At 36.8% G+C, this 18,859-nt stretch overlaps 1 protein-coding gene across 2 annotated transcripts in view; it reads left to right on the forward strand.

Moving 5' to 3' along the window:
• Positions 1 to 15,891, forward strand: part of RGS18 (regulator of G protein signaling 18) — a 30,370-nt gene extending 14,479 nt beyond the window's left edge. For both annotated transcript variants that reach the window (XM_040262880.1, XM_040262882.1), the window contains 2 exons: positions 12,117 to 12,283; positions 14,475 to 15,891. In XM_040262880.1, the coding sequence (XP_040118814.1) occupies positions 12,117 to 12,283; positions 14,475 to 14,732 (425 nt within the window). In that variant the 3' untranslated portion in view covers positions 14,733 to 15,891. The remainder of the gene's footprint in view (positions 1 to 12,116; positions 12,284 to 14,474) is intronic.
• The last annotated feature ends 2,968 nt before the right edge of the window (positions 15,892 to 18,859 follow it).

The raw sequence follows: 18,859 nt of genomic DNA on the forward strand, positions 1-18,859 counted from the left end.
TTGAGAACGTTACACTTCTACAATACATTTGTTTGAAAAGTGATATCTGGGACAATTGTATATATATGACTATCAGTTCCCTCAGCTATGTAAATGACCGTAGGATATATTCCGGACATCTGTTGTAAATACTAAATGTAGTCATGCATATAAACAGCACTCAGCCCTCAAAACCTCTAAACATGTTATAAATGCAAACCCTTTTAGCTATCGCCATAATTCTACCATATCCATTTTTCTTACTTCACTCTGTATGGAATGTATTATATTACAAATAACCACAGACTATGAAAAATACTTCTAGAGACCAGTGGATAGGAGAAATGAATATAAGTTGAGAATGAATTGAGTAGACAAAGAAAGCTATCGTTTACTTCAAAATTGTTTTAGCCTTAGTGCTAGAATATATGCTTCTCCCTCTTTAAATTGCTGAATTTGACTATAATATTTTGTTCAGAATCTTTACAACTATGATCATTGGTCTATAATTTTCTTTTCCTTTCTTAATTTTTATTTCTGGGGTGGTATTCATGTTATAATTTTAAGTTTTGGTATTAAAAGTTATTCTCTCCTCTTAAAATAAGAAGGAAATTATTCATCCCTCCACTGTTTTCTGGAAGATTATAATATTTATTTTCTTACATTTGTGATGAAATTCACAAAATCTGGGCCCAAAGATTGTTTTGGAGGGGCAGGGGAGATCTTTATCATAAAGATCTATTTATTAATTAGAGCTGCAGATTTTCCACTTCAATGTCAGTTTGGATAGGTATTTTTAAAAATAATATTCCCATTTTAAATTACCTTTATTGACAAAAAATCATTCATAATATTTACTGTTTTTGTAATATCTCTAAGATTCTGTGATAATACCACTCATTTGCTTCCTACTATTAAACAGCCTCACTTGGGGTTCTGTTTTGAAAGAACTAACTTTCAGCATTGAAAATTTTCTCTGTGCCTTGTTTTCTTTTATATAGACTTCTGCTATGATTTTATGAATTTTTCCTTCTACTTATGGAGGTCTTAATCTGCTCTTGGTTTTCAAGCTTCTTAAAGTAGAAACTTGGACCATGTTTTATTAGTAAACGACAGCATTTCATGCAGTACATTTTCCTATAAATACAGTTTAAACTGTATTCCACAAATTTTGATGTGCTGTATTTTTATAATAATTCAATAGTTTCTAATCTCTCTTGTGATTTCTTCTTTGACCTATAAATTATTTACATGTAACATTTTATTTCCAAATATTTGGGGACTTTCATAGCTATGTTACTAGCTGATTTTGACTAAAACCCTTATGGGCAACAGACATACTTTGTAAGATATCAGTTTTTTGAAGTTTATTTAACTTCATTTTAAATCCTAGCTTGTTTTCCATCTTGGATAATCTTCCTCATATATTTGCAAAGATGTATTTGGTAGAATGTTGTATAGTTGTCAATTAAGTCAATTTAGTTGATAATGTTCAGTTCAGTTCAGTCGCTCAGTCATGTCCGACTCTTTGCGACCCCATGAATCACAGCACACCAGGCCTCCCTGTCCATCACCAACTCCTGGAGTTCACTCAGACTCACGTCCATCGAGTCCGCGATGCCATCCAGCCATCTCATCCTCTGTTGTCCCCTTCTCCTCCTGCCCCCAATCCCTCCCAGCATCAGAGTCTTTTCCAATGAGTCAACTCTTCCTATGAGGTGGCCAAAGTACTGGAGTTTCAGCTTTAGCATCATTCCTTCCAAAGAAATCCCAGGGCTGATCTCCTTCAGAATGGACTGGTTGGATCTCCTTGCAGTCCAAGGGAATCTCGAGAGTTTTCTCCACTACAGTTCAAAGCATCAATTCTTCAGCGCTCAGCTTTCTTCACAGTCCAACTCTCACATCCATATGTGACCACTAACCTTGACTAGATGGACCTTTGTTGGCAAAGTAATATCTCTGCTTTTTTTTTTTAATTTATTTTTAATTTTACTTTACAATTCTGTTTGCTATCTAGGTTGGTCATAACTTTCCTTCCAAGGAGTAAACGTCTTTCAATTTCCTGGCTGCAATCACCATCTGCCGTGATTTTGGAGCCCCCCAAAGTAAAGTCTGACACTGTTTCCTCTGTTTCCCCATCTATTTCCCATGAAGTGATGGGACCAGATGCCATGATCTTCGTTTTCTGAATGTTGAGCTTTAAGCCAACTTTTTCACTCTCCTCTTTCACTTTTATCAAGAGGCTCTTTAGTTCTTTGCTTTCTGCCATAATGGTGGTGTCATTTGCATATCTGAGGTTATTGATACTTCTCCCAGCAATCTTGATTCCAGCTTGTGCTTCTTCTAGCCCAGCCTTTCTCATGATGTACTCTGCATATAAGTTAAATAAGCAGGGTGACAATATACAGCCTTGACATACTACTTTTCCTATTTGGAACCAGTCTGTTGTTCCATGTCCAGTTCTAACTGTTGCTTCCTGACCTGCATATAGGTTTCTCAAGGGGCAGGTCAGGTGGTCTTGTATTCCCATTTGTTTCAGAATTTTCCACAGTTGATTGTGATCCTCACAGCCAAAGGCTTTGGCATAGTCAATAAAGCAGAAATAGATGTTTTTCTGGAACTCTCTTGCTTTTTCCATGATCCAGCGGATGTTGGCAATTTGATCTCTGGTTCCTCTGCCTTTTCTAAAACCAGCTTGAATATCTGGAAGTTCATGGTTCACATATTGCTGAAGCCTGGCTTGGAGAATTTTGAGCATTACTTTACTAGCATGTGAGATGAGTGCAACTGTGCAGTAAATTGAGCATTCTTTAGCATTGCCTTTCTTTGAGATTGGAATGAAAACTGACCTTTTCCAGTCCTGTGGCCACTGCTGAGTTTTCCAAATTTGCTGGCATATTGAGTGCAGCACTTTCCCAGCATCATCTTTCAGGATTTGAAATAGCTCAACTGGAATTCCACCACCTCCCCTAGCTTTGTTCATAGTGATGCTTTGTAAGGCCCACTTGACTTCACATTCCAGGATGTCTGGCTCTAGGTGAGTGATCACACCATCGTGATTATCTTGGTCTTGAAGATCTTTCTTGTAAAGTTCTTCTGTGTATTCTTGCCACCTCTTCTTAATATCTTCTGCTTCTGTTATGTCCATACCATTTCTGTCCTTTATTGAGCCCATCTTTGCATTAAATATTCCCTTGGTATCTCCAATTTTCTTGCAGAGATCTCTAGTCTTTCCCATTCTGTTTTATATATTCTCATTGACATTCTACTTGTTCTATAAATTTATGAGTGGATAGAATTAAAATCTATATCTCTAATTGTGAAATTTTCCTACTAGCCTTAGATTAAATAATTTCTACCTACTTATCTTCTGGGTCTACTGATCTTTTCAGGCAGTTTAATCTGTTATCACACCCATCCAATGAATTTTTTCCTTCAAATATTTTCCATTTTAGTTCTATATTTTCCTTTTGATTGTTTTCTATATAAGTTTAATTTCTCTGCTGCATTTTCACATCTATCCACTGATTGTGTCTTTTTTAAATTTTACATTCTTCAACATATTAATAATAGCTTTTATAACATCCTAAGTCCAATTTCCAACACTTGAAATACCTTGTGGTCAATTTCTCTTGACTACTTTTGTTATTGATAATAGGTCACATTAGATATTCCTTGCATTCCTAATAAATATTTATTGTATATGAGCAAGAAGGAAGGTATAGGAGTCTAGATTATCCTGTCTTAGATTATGCTGTTACATTATTTTTCTGATTAAATCACTGGTGGATCCCCTTGATTATTTCCGACCAGATTGATCTTTAGAACCAATCTCTTTCCAATGTATATTAGTTTGAGGACAAAGACTTCGCCTTTAGGCAAAGTATTTAGACAGAAACATGACCTTTGTGGGGTGTCTCCATTATGGCTGGGTCAGAACTGTAGCCTCCCATACCTACAGAAATTCCTGATCTCCATTCACCTCTCAGCCTCACAGCAGCTACACTCTTCTGGGCTTCACAGAGTTTACCTTGCCCATGTACAGTGTGACCCTCAGCCTAGAATTGGCAGAGAACCTGCATGTCGACATCCAGGGACCCTTTGCACATTTCTTTTTTTTTTTTCTTACTACATTGACCCATAAATTCCAAACATATTGTGATCCCCAAACTCATTTCTGCCTCCTCAACAAGATTTTTAACTTTGTTGAGCTCCATCTGCATCCATTCCAGCCTTATATGTACTCTCAGGTAAAAAGGAAGAGCAAACCTAGGGCTCACTTCATATGTTTCTCTTCTCACGCTGCTCCCAGGCCTTGTTGCCAGTTATACTCTGTGAAAATGACTGTTTGGATATTTTGTCTAGTTTTATGACTCAGTTCAGTTCAGTCCAGTCAGTCAGTCATGCCCTTCTCTTTGCAACCCCATGGACGGCAGCACGCCAGGCCTCCCTGTCCATCACCAGCTCCTGGAGTTTACTCAAACTCATGTCCATTGAGCCAGTGATGCCATCCATAAGTTTTATGGTTATATGCTATCAAAAGGCAAATTTGGATCTTTTTACTCTATTATGGCCCTCTACTTTTTTATAGTTTGAATGCAATATCTCTTTCTATTTAAGGTGAGACTCTAGTTTAAAAATCAAAGCAAGGATTTTGTCTACTAGGTACTGAAACAGGAGGGAAGGGGGCAGTGTACAACTTTTGAAAGAACGACAAAGCCTGAGGACACAACAAAAACCAATAAGAATCCAATGGGTCCAAGATGGCAGACAAGTCAACTTCAACTGGACCTTGATCCTCAATCAGCAAGCTAAATGACACACCCAGACGCACCATGACAGTTCCAAGGCACCATCAAAAGATCAAAAAGTGGGCAGTGACCCAACTCCTGAAAATCTCCACCCCTTCCCCAAAAGAGTCAGAATAACCCACCCACTCATTCTGTTCAGTTCAGTTCAGTCACTCAATCATGTCCAATTCTTTGAGATCCCATGGACTGCAGCATGCCAGTCTTCCCTGTCCATCACCAACTCCCTGAGCTTGCTCAAATTCATATCCAGCAAGTTGGTGATGCCATCCAACCATCTCATCCTCTGTTGTCCCCTTCTCCTCCTGCCTTCAATCTTTACCAGTATCAGAGTCTTTACTAATGAGTCAGTTCTTCGCATCCCACTCACTATCCTAAGAAATTAGCCAGCCCATGAAAGCTAACCACACCACATTTCACTCTGTGATGGCCCATGCTATCTGCTGAGTGTGTTTCTGAACAAATTTACTTCTTACCTATCACTGTGATAAGACAACAAGAACCTGAGTTTCATTACTGTGAGTTTTGGCTGGGTTTGAGTCCCAGCCATGTGAGTTAAGAGTCCCAAGCAGGGTTTTGGTCCAGTTCAAATCCTGGCACATGCATTCAAGTCCCAATATAATGAAACATTTTCAGCACTACTGGATCTCCAAAACCTAGATCAGTGTCCAGGAAATACTTAGCACTCAATACATATTTTTTTCTCAATAAATTAATGAGTTGCTTGGTGGGAAATCTGGGATGAAAACAAATTTATTTGATAAAATAGTTGACCAAAAAAATTGGGAATATGCCAGAATAACCCACAGTGATATCCAAAATGGAGCTGTGTGCCTCCATGAAGGCTTGTCAACTTATCTGAAGCCACACAGGCTGGCATTTTCCACAAAAATCTAACCTTGAAGACTTGAATATTAGCATGTTAAGAAGGACCCAACACTCAGTAGAGGCTTGCTTTGGCAAAACTCATGAGGCTGAGGTCCAACTTAATAATATAGATTCAGAAATAAAACTGTCACTGGTAGCCACTTCTCTTCTGTGCACTCAAGAAAGGAGCCAAACCGTAATAAGATTTTTGCTTGACAAGCTTGAAATTAGAACATTAATTAAATGTTTAAAGGCATCATGCTAAAATAAGGATTGACTTCTTAAATGGATAGTATACTGTTAATTTCATATCTTGGGTGTCCATATTTATAATTGGACAAGATTCTTTGTGTTTTTTTGTTTATTGCTGTTTAATGTTTCCTGGCTCTGACAATTTCTTTTAAAAGTATTCTATTTCATTAAATAAACAAAAACATACCTAGAACTTTTGTATTTTTGATGAAATTTTGTACTTTTCCTTTGTATTCAATTATTGCTTATTTCTTATAGTAAGTAAAAATTGAGTGCTTTCTTCATGCTGGGGATTTTTTTTTTTTTTTCTGGCAAATAAGACAAGGATCTTCCTCTCACAAATCTCATAATATAAAATGAGAAACAAAAATAAGCAAGCAACTGCAGCACAATATTTGCTACCCAGCATACTAGGAAGTCATATATGAAGGATACTCAACTTACCCTTGAGAGACTGGTAAAATCTTTCCAGATTTAAACTTCAATGGCTGATACAGACTAACCTGATGAAATCTGATTGACAAAATTGGAGTAGGAAGAGAAAGAAGGTAAAGACATGTGGGAATATGGCACATGAGTGGAACTCTAAGTTATTTCACTATGCTTGGAGCTTAAAGTGTGAAAAAGATAGTGGAAAGAGATTAAGGCATTTCTGGGAAATTTTAAACAGTGAAAAAACATATTTAAACTTGTACTCTAGAAAGATATTACTGACTAGAATGTGGATAATAAAGTAGGAAAGTGGAGGGTTGGAAGAGAAGGAAGCAAGAGAAGACTGGAGATAGAATCATCAATTATTGACTGAAGGTAGTTAAAATTAGCTATGTAAAAGACAACCCTCATCTGAATAAAGGTAATTCCAGATTGCATTAAAATGAAAAGACAGGTGGGCTCTCCTGGTGATCCAATGGCTGAGAGCCTGTGCTCCCAATGCAGGGGGCTGGGTTTATTCCCTGGTCAGGGAACTAGATCCCACATACAGCAACTAAGAGTTCTCACATTCAACTAAAGATTTCACATGTCACAACTAAGACCCAGCACAGCCAAATAAAATAAATAATTAAATATTTTAAAAGAGAGATGTACAATATATGAAGGAGATAAGTTGACAAGATATGATTATCAATTGGGTTGAGAAGAAAAAATGGGGATATGTGAGGATATCAGGGTTATGGGTTATGATGCTGAGTCGATGGTGTCATTAAATGGAAACATTCTGGGAAGCTTTGGGGTGAAGATAATGAATTCAGCTATGATGTGATTATTTTGGTGGGAAATTCAGTGGAGGTGTTTACCACTCCACTGGTGTTTGGTGTTTATCACTCCAATATAAGCTTGGAGCTCAGGAAAGAGATCTGAGCTAGAGAGGATTTCTGAAAGTCATCAGCATATTCATTGTCTTGAAGTGTTGAAGTGATTGTCCTGGAAATAGAGTTAAAGGGAAGAATGAAGAAGGATAAACTGAGAAGTATTCAGAAAAGCAATTGTTGTTGTTCAGTCGCTAAGTCACATCCGACTCTGCAGCCCCATGAACTGCAGCACACCAGGCTTCCCTGTCCTTCACTCTCTCCCAGAGTTTGCTCAAACTCATGTCTATTAAGTTAAGGATGCCCTCCAACCATCTCATTCTCTGTCATCTTCTTCTTCTCCTGCCCTCAGTCTTTCCCAGCCTCAAGGTCTTTTCCAAAGAGTCAGCTCTTCGCATCAGGCGGCTAAGGTATTGGAGCTTCAGCTTCAGCATCAGTCCTTCTGGTGAATATTCAGGGTTGATTTCCTTTAGGATCATGACTCATGTAGCTCATTACTGGTTTGATCTTGCTGTCTAAAGGACTCTGAAGAAAAGCAATAGTCAGAGGAAGAAGAAGAAACTCAAAAGTGTACATGCCATAGAAAAATTATAAACATATCTTTGTCTGCTGATATAGAGAGAGGAAGTAATATATGGATTGGAAATAAACTTTTCCACTGAATATAAAAGTAAGTCATTTTGGTAAAAATTATTTAAGTCAAGTGTTGAGGGGAAACCACACTTTAGTGTCTAGGGAAGTAAATGAGTAAATGAGGAGATTAACAGACCAACTGTATAAGGCTTACTCAAAAGACTTTGTATTTGCAAGGGGAACGATATAGATCAGTAGTCGGAGAAAAGCTGAGGTTAAGAGAAAAATTTCTTTTAATGATTTCATATAGTGAGGTTAAAATTCTTAGTTTGATCTAATTAAAAGTAAATTTAACTCAAAAAATCTTAACTGTTTTCCAAGATTATTTGTAACACCTTATCTTGCCTGTAGGTGCCAGCAATATACATAAAATACAGAAGAAGATAAGAGGGAAAGGAGTTTCAGGGAAAATGTAAGAGGAAGATATAGGAGAATAGACTAAGAAATGGAAAGAGGGGACAAAAGGAGAAGACTGTAAAGAATCCCTGTGAACATCACATTTAACCAGGGAACAAACAATGTTAAGCCAGAGCAGACAATTACATTAAAGTGATTGGATGGTATAAAATAGGAGGTATGCTGTCCTAGAATCCTAGGAAGAATATTTCAAAAAGGAGGATATTGTTATTATCAAATGCTGCCAAGTGAGAAATCCAGACAGAGCTCATGCCTTGTGCAATTTCCTTTTGTAATAACTCACCTGCAACAGCAGAAAGAGAAATAAGCCACAACCACATGATTGGATCACTAAAAAGTCTGAGCACTGAAGAATTGATGCTTTCAAATTGTGGTGCTCGAGAAGACACTTGAGAGTCCCTTGGACAGCAAGGAGATCAAATCAGTCAATCCTAAAGAAAATCAGCCCTGGATATTCACTGGAAGGACTGATGCTGAAGCTCCAATACTTTGGCTACCTGAAGTGAAGAGCTGACTCATTGGAAGAGACCTTCATGCTGGGAAAGATTGCAGGTAGGAGGAGAAGGGATGACAGAGGATGAGACAGTTGGATGCATCATCGACTCAACAGACACGAGTCTGAGCAAACTCAGGGAGATAGTGAAGGACAGGGAAGCCTGGCAAGCGGTAGTCCATGCGGTTGCAAAGAGACAGACATGACTTAGTGACTGAATGAGTGGAGAACAAATCTAAGGAAAGATTGCTAAGAACCATTTGTATCCAACTCAAATATGAATTTCACTGAGAGAATTTATCTGAAAAATCTAAAAGGAACATTTTTATCTTTTATTAATGCTCCTGCAATGAATGCCCTTTTCTCTGTTTCAATACCATATGACTGAACAGCTTCACTTCTCTTATCCCAGAGAAATAAAATCTTCTATGTCTATATTAAAAGATGTGTACATGGGGCTGGTGCACTGGGATGAGCCAGAGAGATGGTATGAGGAGGGAGGTAGGAGGGGGGTTCAGAATTGGGAATACGTGTACACCTGTGGCAGATTCATGTTGATGCATGGCAAAACCAATACAGTATTGTAAAGTAAAATAAAGTAAAATTTTTAAAAAAAAAAAGATGTGCACATATATGCTTACAGCAACCTTATTGATAATAGCTCCCTAAAACCTCCTATGAAAAGTGGAAGTGAAAGTGACAGTCGCTCAGTCATGTCTGACTCTTTGTGACCCCATGGACTGTAGAGCCTGCCAATCTCCTCTGTCCATGGAATTCTCCAGGCAAGAATATTGGAGTGGGTAGTCATTCCTTTCTCTAGGGGATCTTTCCAATCCAGGGATATAACGCAGGTCTCCTGCACTGCAGGCAGATTCTTTACTATCTGAGCCATCAGGAAAGCCTAGTGGTTCAGTGGTAATGATTAAACAAATCTACATCATGGAATACAACACAGCAATGAAAAGGAGGAAATTACTGATATTTTGATGCATCTCCAGAGAGTCATGGTAGAGGAAAAAAGCTACCCCAAGCAATATATACTACATGATTCATATTTGTGAATTGACCAAATTATTACAATGGAGAACAGATTATTGATTCCTAAAGTTTAAGGAGGGGTTGGATATGGGAAAAATGTGACTATAACAGTAAAGAAGCAACATGAGATATCCTTGCAATCATGGAAATATTCTGTATCTTAACTATATCAGTATCATTATCCTATTTGTTATATTTTACTACAGTTTTATAAAATGTTATATTGGTGGAAACTGGGTAAAGGGTACATGGGCTCTTTTATCTCATATGACTACATGTAAATGTATAATTTTTTCAAAGTTAAATGTAAAAAAATACCTGTAAGTCAAAAAGACTAGAATATTATAAACAATTGAAAGAGAACTAGTTTTAAAGTCAGGTTGTCTTAACGTTGAATTCTGAGTCTGCCACAGCTTTAGCTATGAAATTTTACTTAATTGAGCTTTACAAATATTTTAATCATCCAGATCATCAATACTGTCATCACAATCACCACCAAAACTCATACTTACTATGTGCCAGTTTCTGTTTTAACCACACTGTATATTTTGTCACATTTAATTCTCTAAACAGCTCTATCAGGTAGATGCTATCATTATCTTCATTTTAATACTGAGAAACCAAGGCACAGAAAGAAAAACCAATTCATGCAACACCCATAAGATAAGAAAGTTGCTCAGTCATGTCCAACTCCCATGGATTGTAGTCCATGGGATTCTCCAGGCCTTTTCCTTCTCCAGGGGATCTTCCCAACCCAGGGATCGAACCCAGGTCTCCCACATTGCAGGGGGATTCTTTACCAGCTGAGCCACAAGACAGCATCACATAGTCACTAGCTGAACAAGAACTTGAACCCTAACAGTCTTCCATAAGACTTGATACTTGCCCCCTAACATTCATGGGGCACAGGACAAAAGTGAAAATGGAAGTCCAATACTATATTTCTAGATTCTTAACCATTATAGATCAGGCTAATAAACCTTTAAAAGAAGATATTCTATCCTTCTGTTTTGATACATGGCAGATTAAGTTTGATTTTAAGATTCTCATACTCTTCCCAGTTCTGCCAAATAGCATGGCCTGCCTTCTTCCACTTTCCACACACGGTTTGGTGCCACATTGTGAGATGCCTCCTATCACATTTGGGTGAACACCCCAGCATGCAAATTCAAGTCCTGTGCACATCCAAGCCTTGGAGTGTGCATTCCACTGGATCAGGTGCCTTTTGTGGATGAACTTGGCAAAGAGATCTATGAAAATCCTGGACACACACAGTCTTTTTACAGATAATTCTAAGGCCCTGAATTTAAGAAGCACAGTGCAGAAGTTGTGATTGTCTCCAGCTGGAATGGCTCCTTGGCTGTGTAGAATAACCCTACCACACACAGCCCAGGGAGAGGTATGGCTGAGACAGTCAGCATGTGTGCGTGCTCAGTCATGTCCGACTCTTTGCAAATCCATGGGCCGTAGCCCACCAAACTACTCTGTCCATGGGATCCCCAGGCAAGAACACTGGAGTGGATGGATGGTCATTTCCTTCTCCAGGGAATTTTCCCTATCCAGGGATTCAACCCATGTCTCCTACATTGGTAGGTCAATTCTTTACCACTGAGCCACCTGGGAAGCCCAAAGGTCCCTCTTTCTCATGTCTAAGTATGATACTGGTCTTATTTCAACAGAAATGGTACTTCTTTTTCATAGCTGTAAAGAAATCAGCTAACTGATACATGGTCTATCATTTGAAAAGACTCTGATGCTGGGAAAGATTTAGGGCAGGAGGAAAAGGGAGCGACAGAGGATGAGATGGTTGGATGGCATCATTGGCTCAATGGACATGAGTTTGAGCAAACTCTGGGAGATAGTGAAGGACAGGGAGGCCTGGCATGCTGCAGTCCATGGGGTCTCAAATAGTCAGTCATGACTGAACAACTGAACAACAACTCATATATACTGTACAAGATGTGTGCTGTGTAATGAAGAAAGTGAAAGTGTTAGTCACTCAGTCTTGTCCTACTCTTTGTGACCCTGTAGATCCTACAGGTTTCTCTATCCATGGAATTCTCCAAGAAGAATATTGGAGTGGGTAGCCATTCCCTTCTCCAGGGGAACTTCCTGACCCAGGGATCAATCCCAGGACTTCTACATTGCATACAGATTCTTTGAGCCACCAGGGAAGACCAAGATGCGTGCTACTGCAGTGAATTAGAGAGAAGACAGCACAACTCTTCTGCTAACATTCATGGTTCAACTTTAATACAAAGTAATATGTTTTCTCAGAATGAATATTTTATAGTTAAAATATGTCACGTCTTTTCTTGGTAGATGGACTGGCGACTTTTACCAGATTTCTTAAAACTGAATTCAGTGAGGAAAACATTGAATTTTGGATAGCCTGTGAAGATTTCAAGAAAAGCAAAGACCCTCAACAAATAATTCGTAAAGCAAAAGCAATATATGAGAAATTTATACAGAATGATGCTCCACAAGAGGTAAAGATGATTGTAAAAATGTACATTTGTTTGAAAACTTTTTGAGAAAAATATGACTTCATCAAATCAGTACTGCTGTACATTCTACCAGAAAGGTCAGAATTTTGTTGAAACAAAAATGGTGTCTCTTTATAAGCCTACCTCATTTTATTGCCCTTCATTTTTACTGCATTTTGCAGATATTGTGTTAAATTAAAGGTTTGTGACAGCCCTGCCTTGAGCAAACCTATCTGTGCCATTTTTCCAACAATATTGGCTCATCTCCTGTCTCTATGTCACATTTTGATAATTTTTGCAATATTTCTTGCTTTGGGGTCATTGTTATGCTTATTATGGCAATTTGTGATAAGTGTTCTTTGATATTATTACTATGACTTGCTGAAGGCTCAGATGATGGCTAGCCTTTTTTTAGAAATAAAGCATTTTTAATTAAGGTATGTAGATTGTATTTTCAGTCATAATTCCACTGCACATTTAGACTATCACGTAAACATAACTTTTTTATGCACTGGGGAGCCAAAAAATTGTGTGACTTGCTTTACTGAGATATTCTCTTTATTGAGGTAACCTGGAAAGGAACGTGAAACATCTCTGAGATATGTTTGTATATAAGTTTCTATATACAAACAGAATCATTATAAGACAATTAAAAAATAAAAATAAAGATATTGCCATGGAAGGAAAGGTATAATTGAAATTACTCCTTGAGATATTTTTATTCTAAACTGAGTGAATATAATTAACTGCAACATTAAGATTCATTCATTTATCATATTAATCACAGCACAAGTAACCTCTTGTAGAAACTAAACATTTTTACATGTGGTGAAGATAAGAGAAATCAAGAAGCTTGTATCATATACCATTTTAATGTTAGCTCACCTACCTGTACAAAGTTTAAGTTGCCCCATAATTACCATCCCCATACCTTAAGATAAATGAAAAGAAAATTTCATAATAGAAAGATAAGCTAAACCTAATGTGGTAATGAATTCAAGTGGAAAAGCAATTGTGATTTTTTTTTATTTTTTTGATTGCAAGCTCAAATGAGGTAACTATATGAGGTAACTGTATAAAAGAATTGCTAAAATGGCTAATAAACTAGCAAGTATTACTTGATTATCCTTGAATATGAATTAGAGGTTCTATATTTCTAATATGTGCTTAGTAAATAGAGTCTTTTCTGAAGAATAGAACTTGTAGTCTGTCACTGCTAAGGTTTCTGTTTGACTATAAATTGGTATTGTCCACGAAATAGCATTGCCTGTGTAGACATCATTTTGCATGAAATGACACTTATTTTCCTAGTTTCAGTGTGTTTCAATCTGTTTTGTGTTTCAATGTATTATCCTGTTTTCCCCAAGGCCAAACTTATACACAGGTAAATAAAAGCAGGGCTTCCCAGGTGGTAAAGATCCGCCTGCCAATGCAGGAGACGCAAGACACTCAAGTTTGATCCCTGGGTTGGGAAGATCCCTTGGAGGAGGAAGTGGCAACCTGCTCCAATATTCTTGCCTGGGACATCCCATAGGCAGAGGAGCCTGGCGGGCTACTGTCCATGGGGTCTTAAAAGAATGGGACAGGATTGAGTGACTGAGCATGCACACGTGCAGACAAAGGCAGCTGGTTATGTGCTGTTACCCATCAAGGGAAAGGAAGAAACCTACCTGAAAACTAAAAATTTACCACCAAATATGTCATCAGTGCTTTGATAAAAAACCTTAAAGATTTTATGTCTTTAAAAGATAGGCGTTTTCAACACACATATACTTATAGGTGTATAATAAAATGATAAAAGCGTTGAAATACAGCAAAAGCCTCACATTGAAATCCCAAATATGTCCCAAACACACTGTTAACCTTCACGCAAAATAATTTAATTTCTACAAAGTTTAGTTTCCATTTTGAAAATGAGTTGAATCTAATGATCTCTTGGGTATGTACCAGTTCAATGGTCCATGATGCTGCATTAGCAGAGACAGAAAGAACAGGCTCAAAGGAAGAGAAGACCCAGATGAAATGACAGCCCAGAATGAATCACTGGATCCCTAGGCCCACAGCAGGAAACTCACCTGGCATCCAAGCGCAGTTTGCCCCCTCTGACCTGGAATCAGTCCTGTACTTTTGTTTCTCAAGGTGTTTACTTAAGGAAACTGACTATAATTACCATTTTGTTTTTATTATTATCCAGGTTAATCTTGATTTTCATACCAAAGAAATCATCTCCAAGAGCATCACCCAACCCACCCTCCACAGTTTTGATGTTGCCCAGAGCAGAATATATCAGCTCATGGAACAAGATAGTTACATGCGTTTTCTAAAATCTGACATCTATTTAGACTTGACAGAAGGAAGATCACAGAGACCAACAAATCTAAGAAGACGATCGCGTTCATTTACCTGCACTGAATTCCAGGATGTAAAGTCAGATGTTGCCATTTGGCTATAAAGAAAATTATTTTTGCTCATTTTATTTGTAAGCTTGTTCATTTGCTTCTAAGATATAGCATGTTTATGTTAACAAATGAGTATGTCTTTTAAAATAAGTGTGTCATTTGAAATGATTTTAAAAATGCAAATCAAAACTGTTATTTGTCTAACAATATATAATGTATCTGCCAAGATATTCTATAAAAGCTTCCATTCGACTTCATTTCATTCATAGTCAGAAAGCTCCTTAATTAAAAGGCAGTAAGGAAATAAAAACAGTGTTGTACAAGATTGTAAAGTTAAATAAAGGTTAAGCTTTTGCAAAACTGTCAACAGATTGGCCAATTATCTAGTTTGAAATTTTTTCTAGATGCCGACTGTACAATGCTCAGAGAGACATGTATTTGGACACTTTCTATAATGATGAAGTTTCTCTATGTCTTGATTAAAGAAAGTACAGCAGCAATCCAGTTCTCATAATGGGAGAGGATGACCATTTGTTCTTGGTTTACTAACCCTGGCTCTTGAATAGCAATCTATCACCTCTAGTTATAAACCAGCACCAGAAACTTTTGGGAGGACACATGCATCTCTACAGAACTTCCAGATCATACGTAGCCTAGGCTGGTCACTGATAATGGGATCCACATTTGGGATCCTTCCAAAGTGAGCATAAACTCACCCAGTCACACAGAGCCACCACTGCTGGTCACAGACACACGACCAGATGATGCAACGGCTCCAGGGAGGAGCATCTTCTCATCTGTGAGGGGAACTTGCCACTAAAACAGTGGGTAGTCAGTCATTTCAATAATGACCAGAAGAGGTTTATCCCCTGAGTGAGCCTTCATTTTTGGAATGAGAAGAAATAAAAAAGCAAGGAGTCCAAGGCCCTGGGAACTCAGGCATCTGCCGCATTGGCTTATATTCAGAAAGTGTTCTTCCACTGATCATGTTCTTGTTCCAAATCTCATCTCACTGAATAATTTAATACTATATTATTCAAATAAGATGATGCTAATAGTTATATATTTCTCTTCCTATAAGTGTGTGTTGCATGGTCTGTAAATGTTGGTATTTAAAGATGCCATACATTTGGTTTTGGCTAATGTTACTTTAGTTGAACTATAAAATATAAATCTGTATATCACCTATAGAAATAAATATATTTTAATTTCTTCATTTGTCCAGTTAATGTTTACATGGTACTAAATGCTCTCACTGATTATTGATTATCCCTTCTGTCATCAAACTAGACAAAGGCATATTTTTTTATTTTAGAATGATACTGGAGTAGAAATTTTTAATCGAGGTGTTTTGTCACTGATCTTCATGCTAATATCAACTCCCAGTATTGTGAATATGAAAACAAGGTATTATGCATGTCAAAGATCAACTAAAAAAATATTTCTATTTTTTCTTTTGTTGATTGATATTTTCTTTGTTTGCAGCAGTCTCTTTTCAAAGAGTTTGATTGCTTTATGCATAGAGTTAAGACTGTATGCAAGCTTTCTGATCTCATAAGAAAAAAAACATGGGTTGATGTTAACAGCATTGTTCAAGGACCACAAAGAGCTAATATGCAGCTTTTTCATTTGAAATGCTCTTCAGAAGCATCTGATATCATATAAATTATGAAATACTCCATGAGATCCTTCAAAATCATACCAGGACTTTTTAATGAAGCCAAGCCCTGACTTCAAGGACTGGATGTCTGTGGGGGGACGAAGAGCCAAATAAAGCAAACAAAATAAGCAGTTGTAGAAGTCAAGTAAAAAACATGCAGACAGTACTGAAAGTTGGCTGAAGGAATTGCAGAAATATATAACGAAAGCCCAGGAGTCTTAATATCTGAGCCCCCTAATCAGATGCCTGATCCTCAGATGTTCATTTAACTTCTAAGTAACTTTATTCCACACATTTCTTCAAAATAAGGATTCAGGATTTCTGATTTTCCTTATGGTCCTCACATTTATGGATTCTATTCATTTATTGACCTGATATTCTTCAAAGCACCTCTTGGTTGACACACAAATTAACAAAAGAGGCACATAGTTGTGGTCAGTGAAGGAAAATTTCAGGCTAAAAGTTAACATGGGATATTGGCCTAAGAACAGGAAACAATTTTGTTAAAAAAAATTAGAAGTATAGTGAAAAGAAAAAAAAATCACAGGAAATATAACTTAAATTTTTGTTTTATGGCCAGTAAAAAAAAAAAAAAGGGTCAAAGAAGCAATTTGACTTCAAAGAGAGACTTGGGTTGAATTAGATGCCTTGAGGTGTCATGAAACACAGAGACTAAAGTCAAACCAGACTGTCACATTTTGTACATAATAGAAGATCAAAAATGGCCTTGGAATCAAATGGAAGCAACAGAAAGCATTATGAGAAAAGTAATATAGTATTTCAGCAAAGGGTAAAATCTTTACAATGTGGCATATTTTTATTTAAATCCTGGCTCTGCCACTTTTCAAGAGCAACATGTTGGCAAAGTTACTTAAATATTAACTTCAATTTCTCATCTGTAATATTGGAATAAAACATTTACAGTGTTCTTAAGATGATTAAATTTTAAAATATTTGTAAAGTGCCAAGTATAGATTAATTTATTTTAGTGCATGGGCAGGATTATGAAAAGCATTCCCCGTATTTAAGTACCACATTTTAATTATAATATAAAATTTCTAGTAATGTCTAGATTACAAATCAAACAAATACCCTCTGAGAAAAATGAGATTTCCTGAATAAAATATAGGGATAGCTATTGCTCTCACAAAATCTTTTATAATTTTTCACTGCAAATAAAAGTAAATAATAACTTTTAGCTAAATGAAAAATATTGGAATATTAAAAACAAATTTTTGTTTTAAAAGAAAAAGCTGAAAACAAAGCTTGACTATTTGGTTACGTTCAGTATAGTCATTCTTTATGAGCAAAAAAGGGGACAAAGTTTATTGAAGATACATGACCCCTGAAATGCTCACAGCCTTAACTATAGCATTAGCTAAATTTAAACACATTAAAGTTATTTTCACTGTGGCATATGAAGAGACCTTATATTTAACTGCCTTGCTCTTTAATTATCATCTGTTTAAAAATGAAAACAAAACCAAAAACCCCTTGATAATTTAACAAGCTCATTATATCTATATCACCTGAAGTCTTTTCAACAATGAAAATAAAATTTAAGATAACATATACAAATCCATTTTCTGTAACACGGTGACTGAATTAACAATTATTTATTGAATACTGTGTATTTGACTGATCCTGTTACCTGCTGAACACTCAGAGGTGAATCAAACAGAAAGAGTGAAAGGGAGAGAGAAAGAAACTTTCTTCCTGGGATGTTCTCTAATAAAGTCTGCATTCAATAATATGCAACTGAAAGCCATGTTTGTTTACAAACAACCCTTCATATTAATCACAAATCACAAATCCATTTGTAAATGATGATGTAGGTATCATTTCTCTTTTGAAGCTAGGAGTTAAGTAACTAATTTCATTTTAGAGAAAAATAGAACCATTAACTTGCAAAAACTTTGCTTGTCTTATAAAGGCAAAACTAACCAAAAGCATACACAATATATAAACACATTTTAATTAAGGTTTTTTTGGTTGTTAATTTCATTTCTTTGTTTTTGCCTTACTGATCAAGAAAGGTCCTTCCAAGAGTAAAAAAGGTCCTTCAAAGGGTAAAAAAAAAAAAAAAATGACATAATTATAAAGTGAAAGTGTGTTAGTTGCTCAGTCGTGTCCCACTCTTTACAACCCCATGAATGTAGCCCACCAGGCTCCTCTGTCCATGGAGTTCTCCACGCAAGAATACTGGAGTGGGTTGCCATTTCCTTCTCCAGGGATCTTCCCAACCCAGGGATCAAGCTCACATCTCTTATGTCTCCTGCATTGGCCGGCAAGTTCTTTACCACTAGCACCATCTGGGAAGCATAATTAAAAGCAACATTTAAAAAAATCATATCACTTGAGAAACAAAAGAGAGAAATTAGCAGCATGAGTGGTAAAATATTGCATTTACTAAAATTAAAAGCCAGTCCTCAACTGTGATGTTAACAATATAACCATTCTTTATATTCCAAATGTGGACTTTGCTTTCTAATTAAATTTTCTATAGTAAAAATGTGACTT

Source organism: Oryx dammah, unplaced genomic scaffold, assembly GCF_014754425.2.
Source record: "Oryx dammah isolate SB20612 unplaced genomic scaffold, SCBI_Odam_1.1 HiC_scaffold_21, whole genome shotgun sequence".
In the NCBI taxonomy this organism is placed as follows: Eukaryota; Metazoa; Chordata; class Mammalia; order Artiodactyla; family Bovidae; genus Oryx; species Oryx dammah.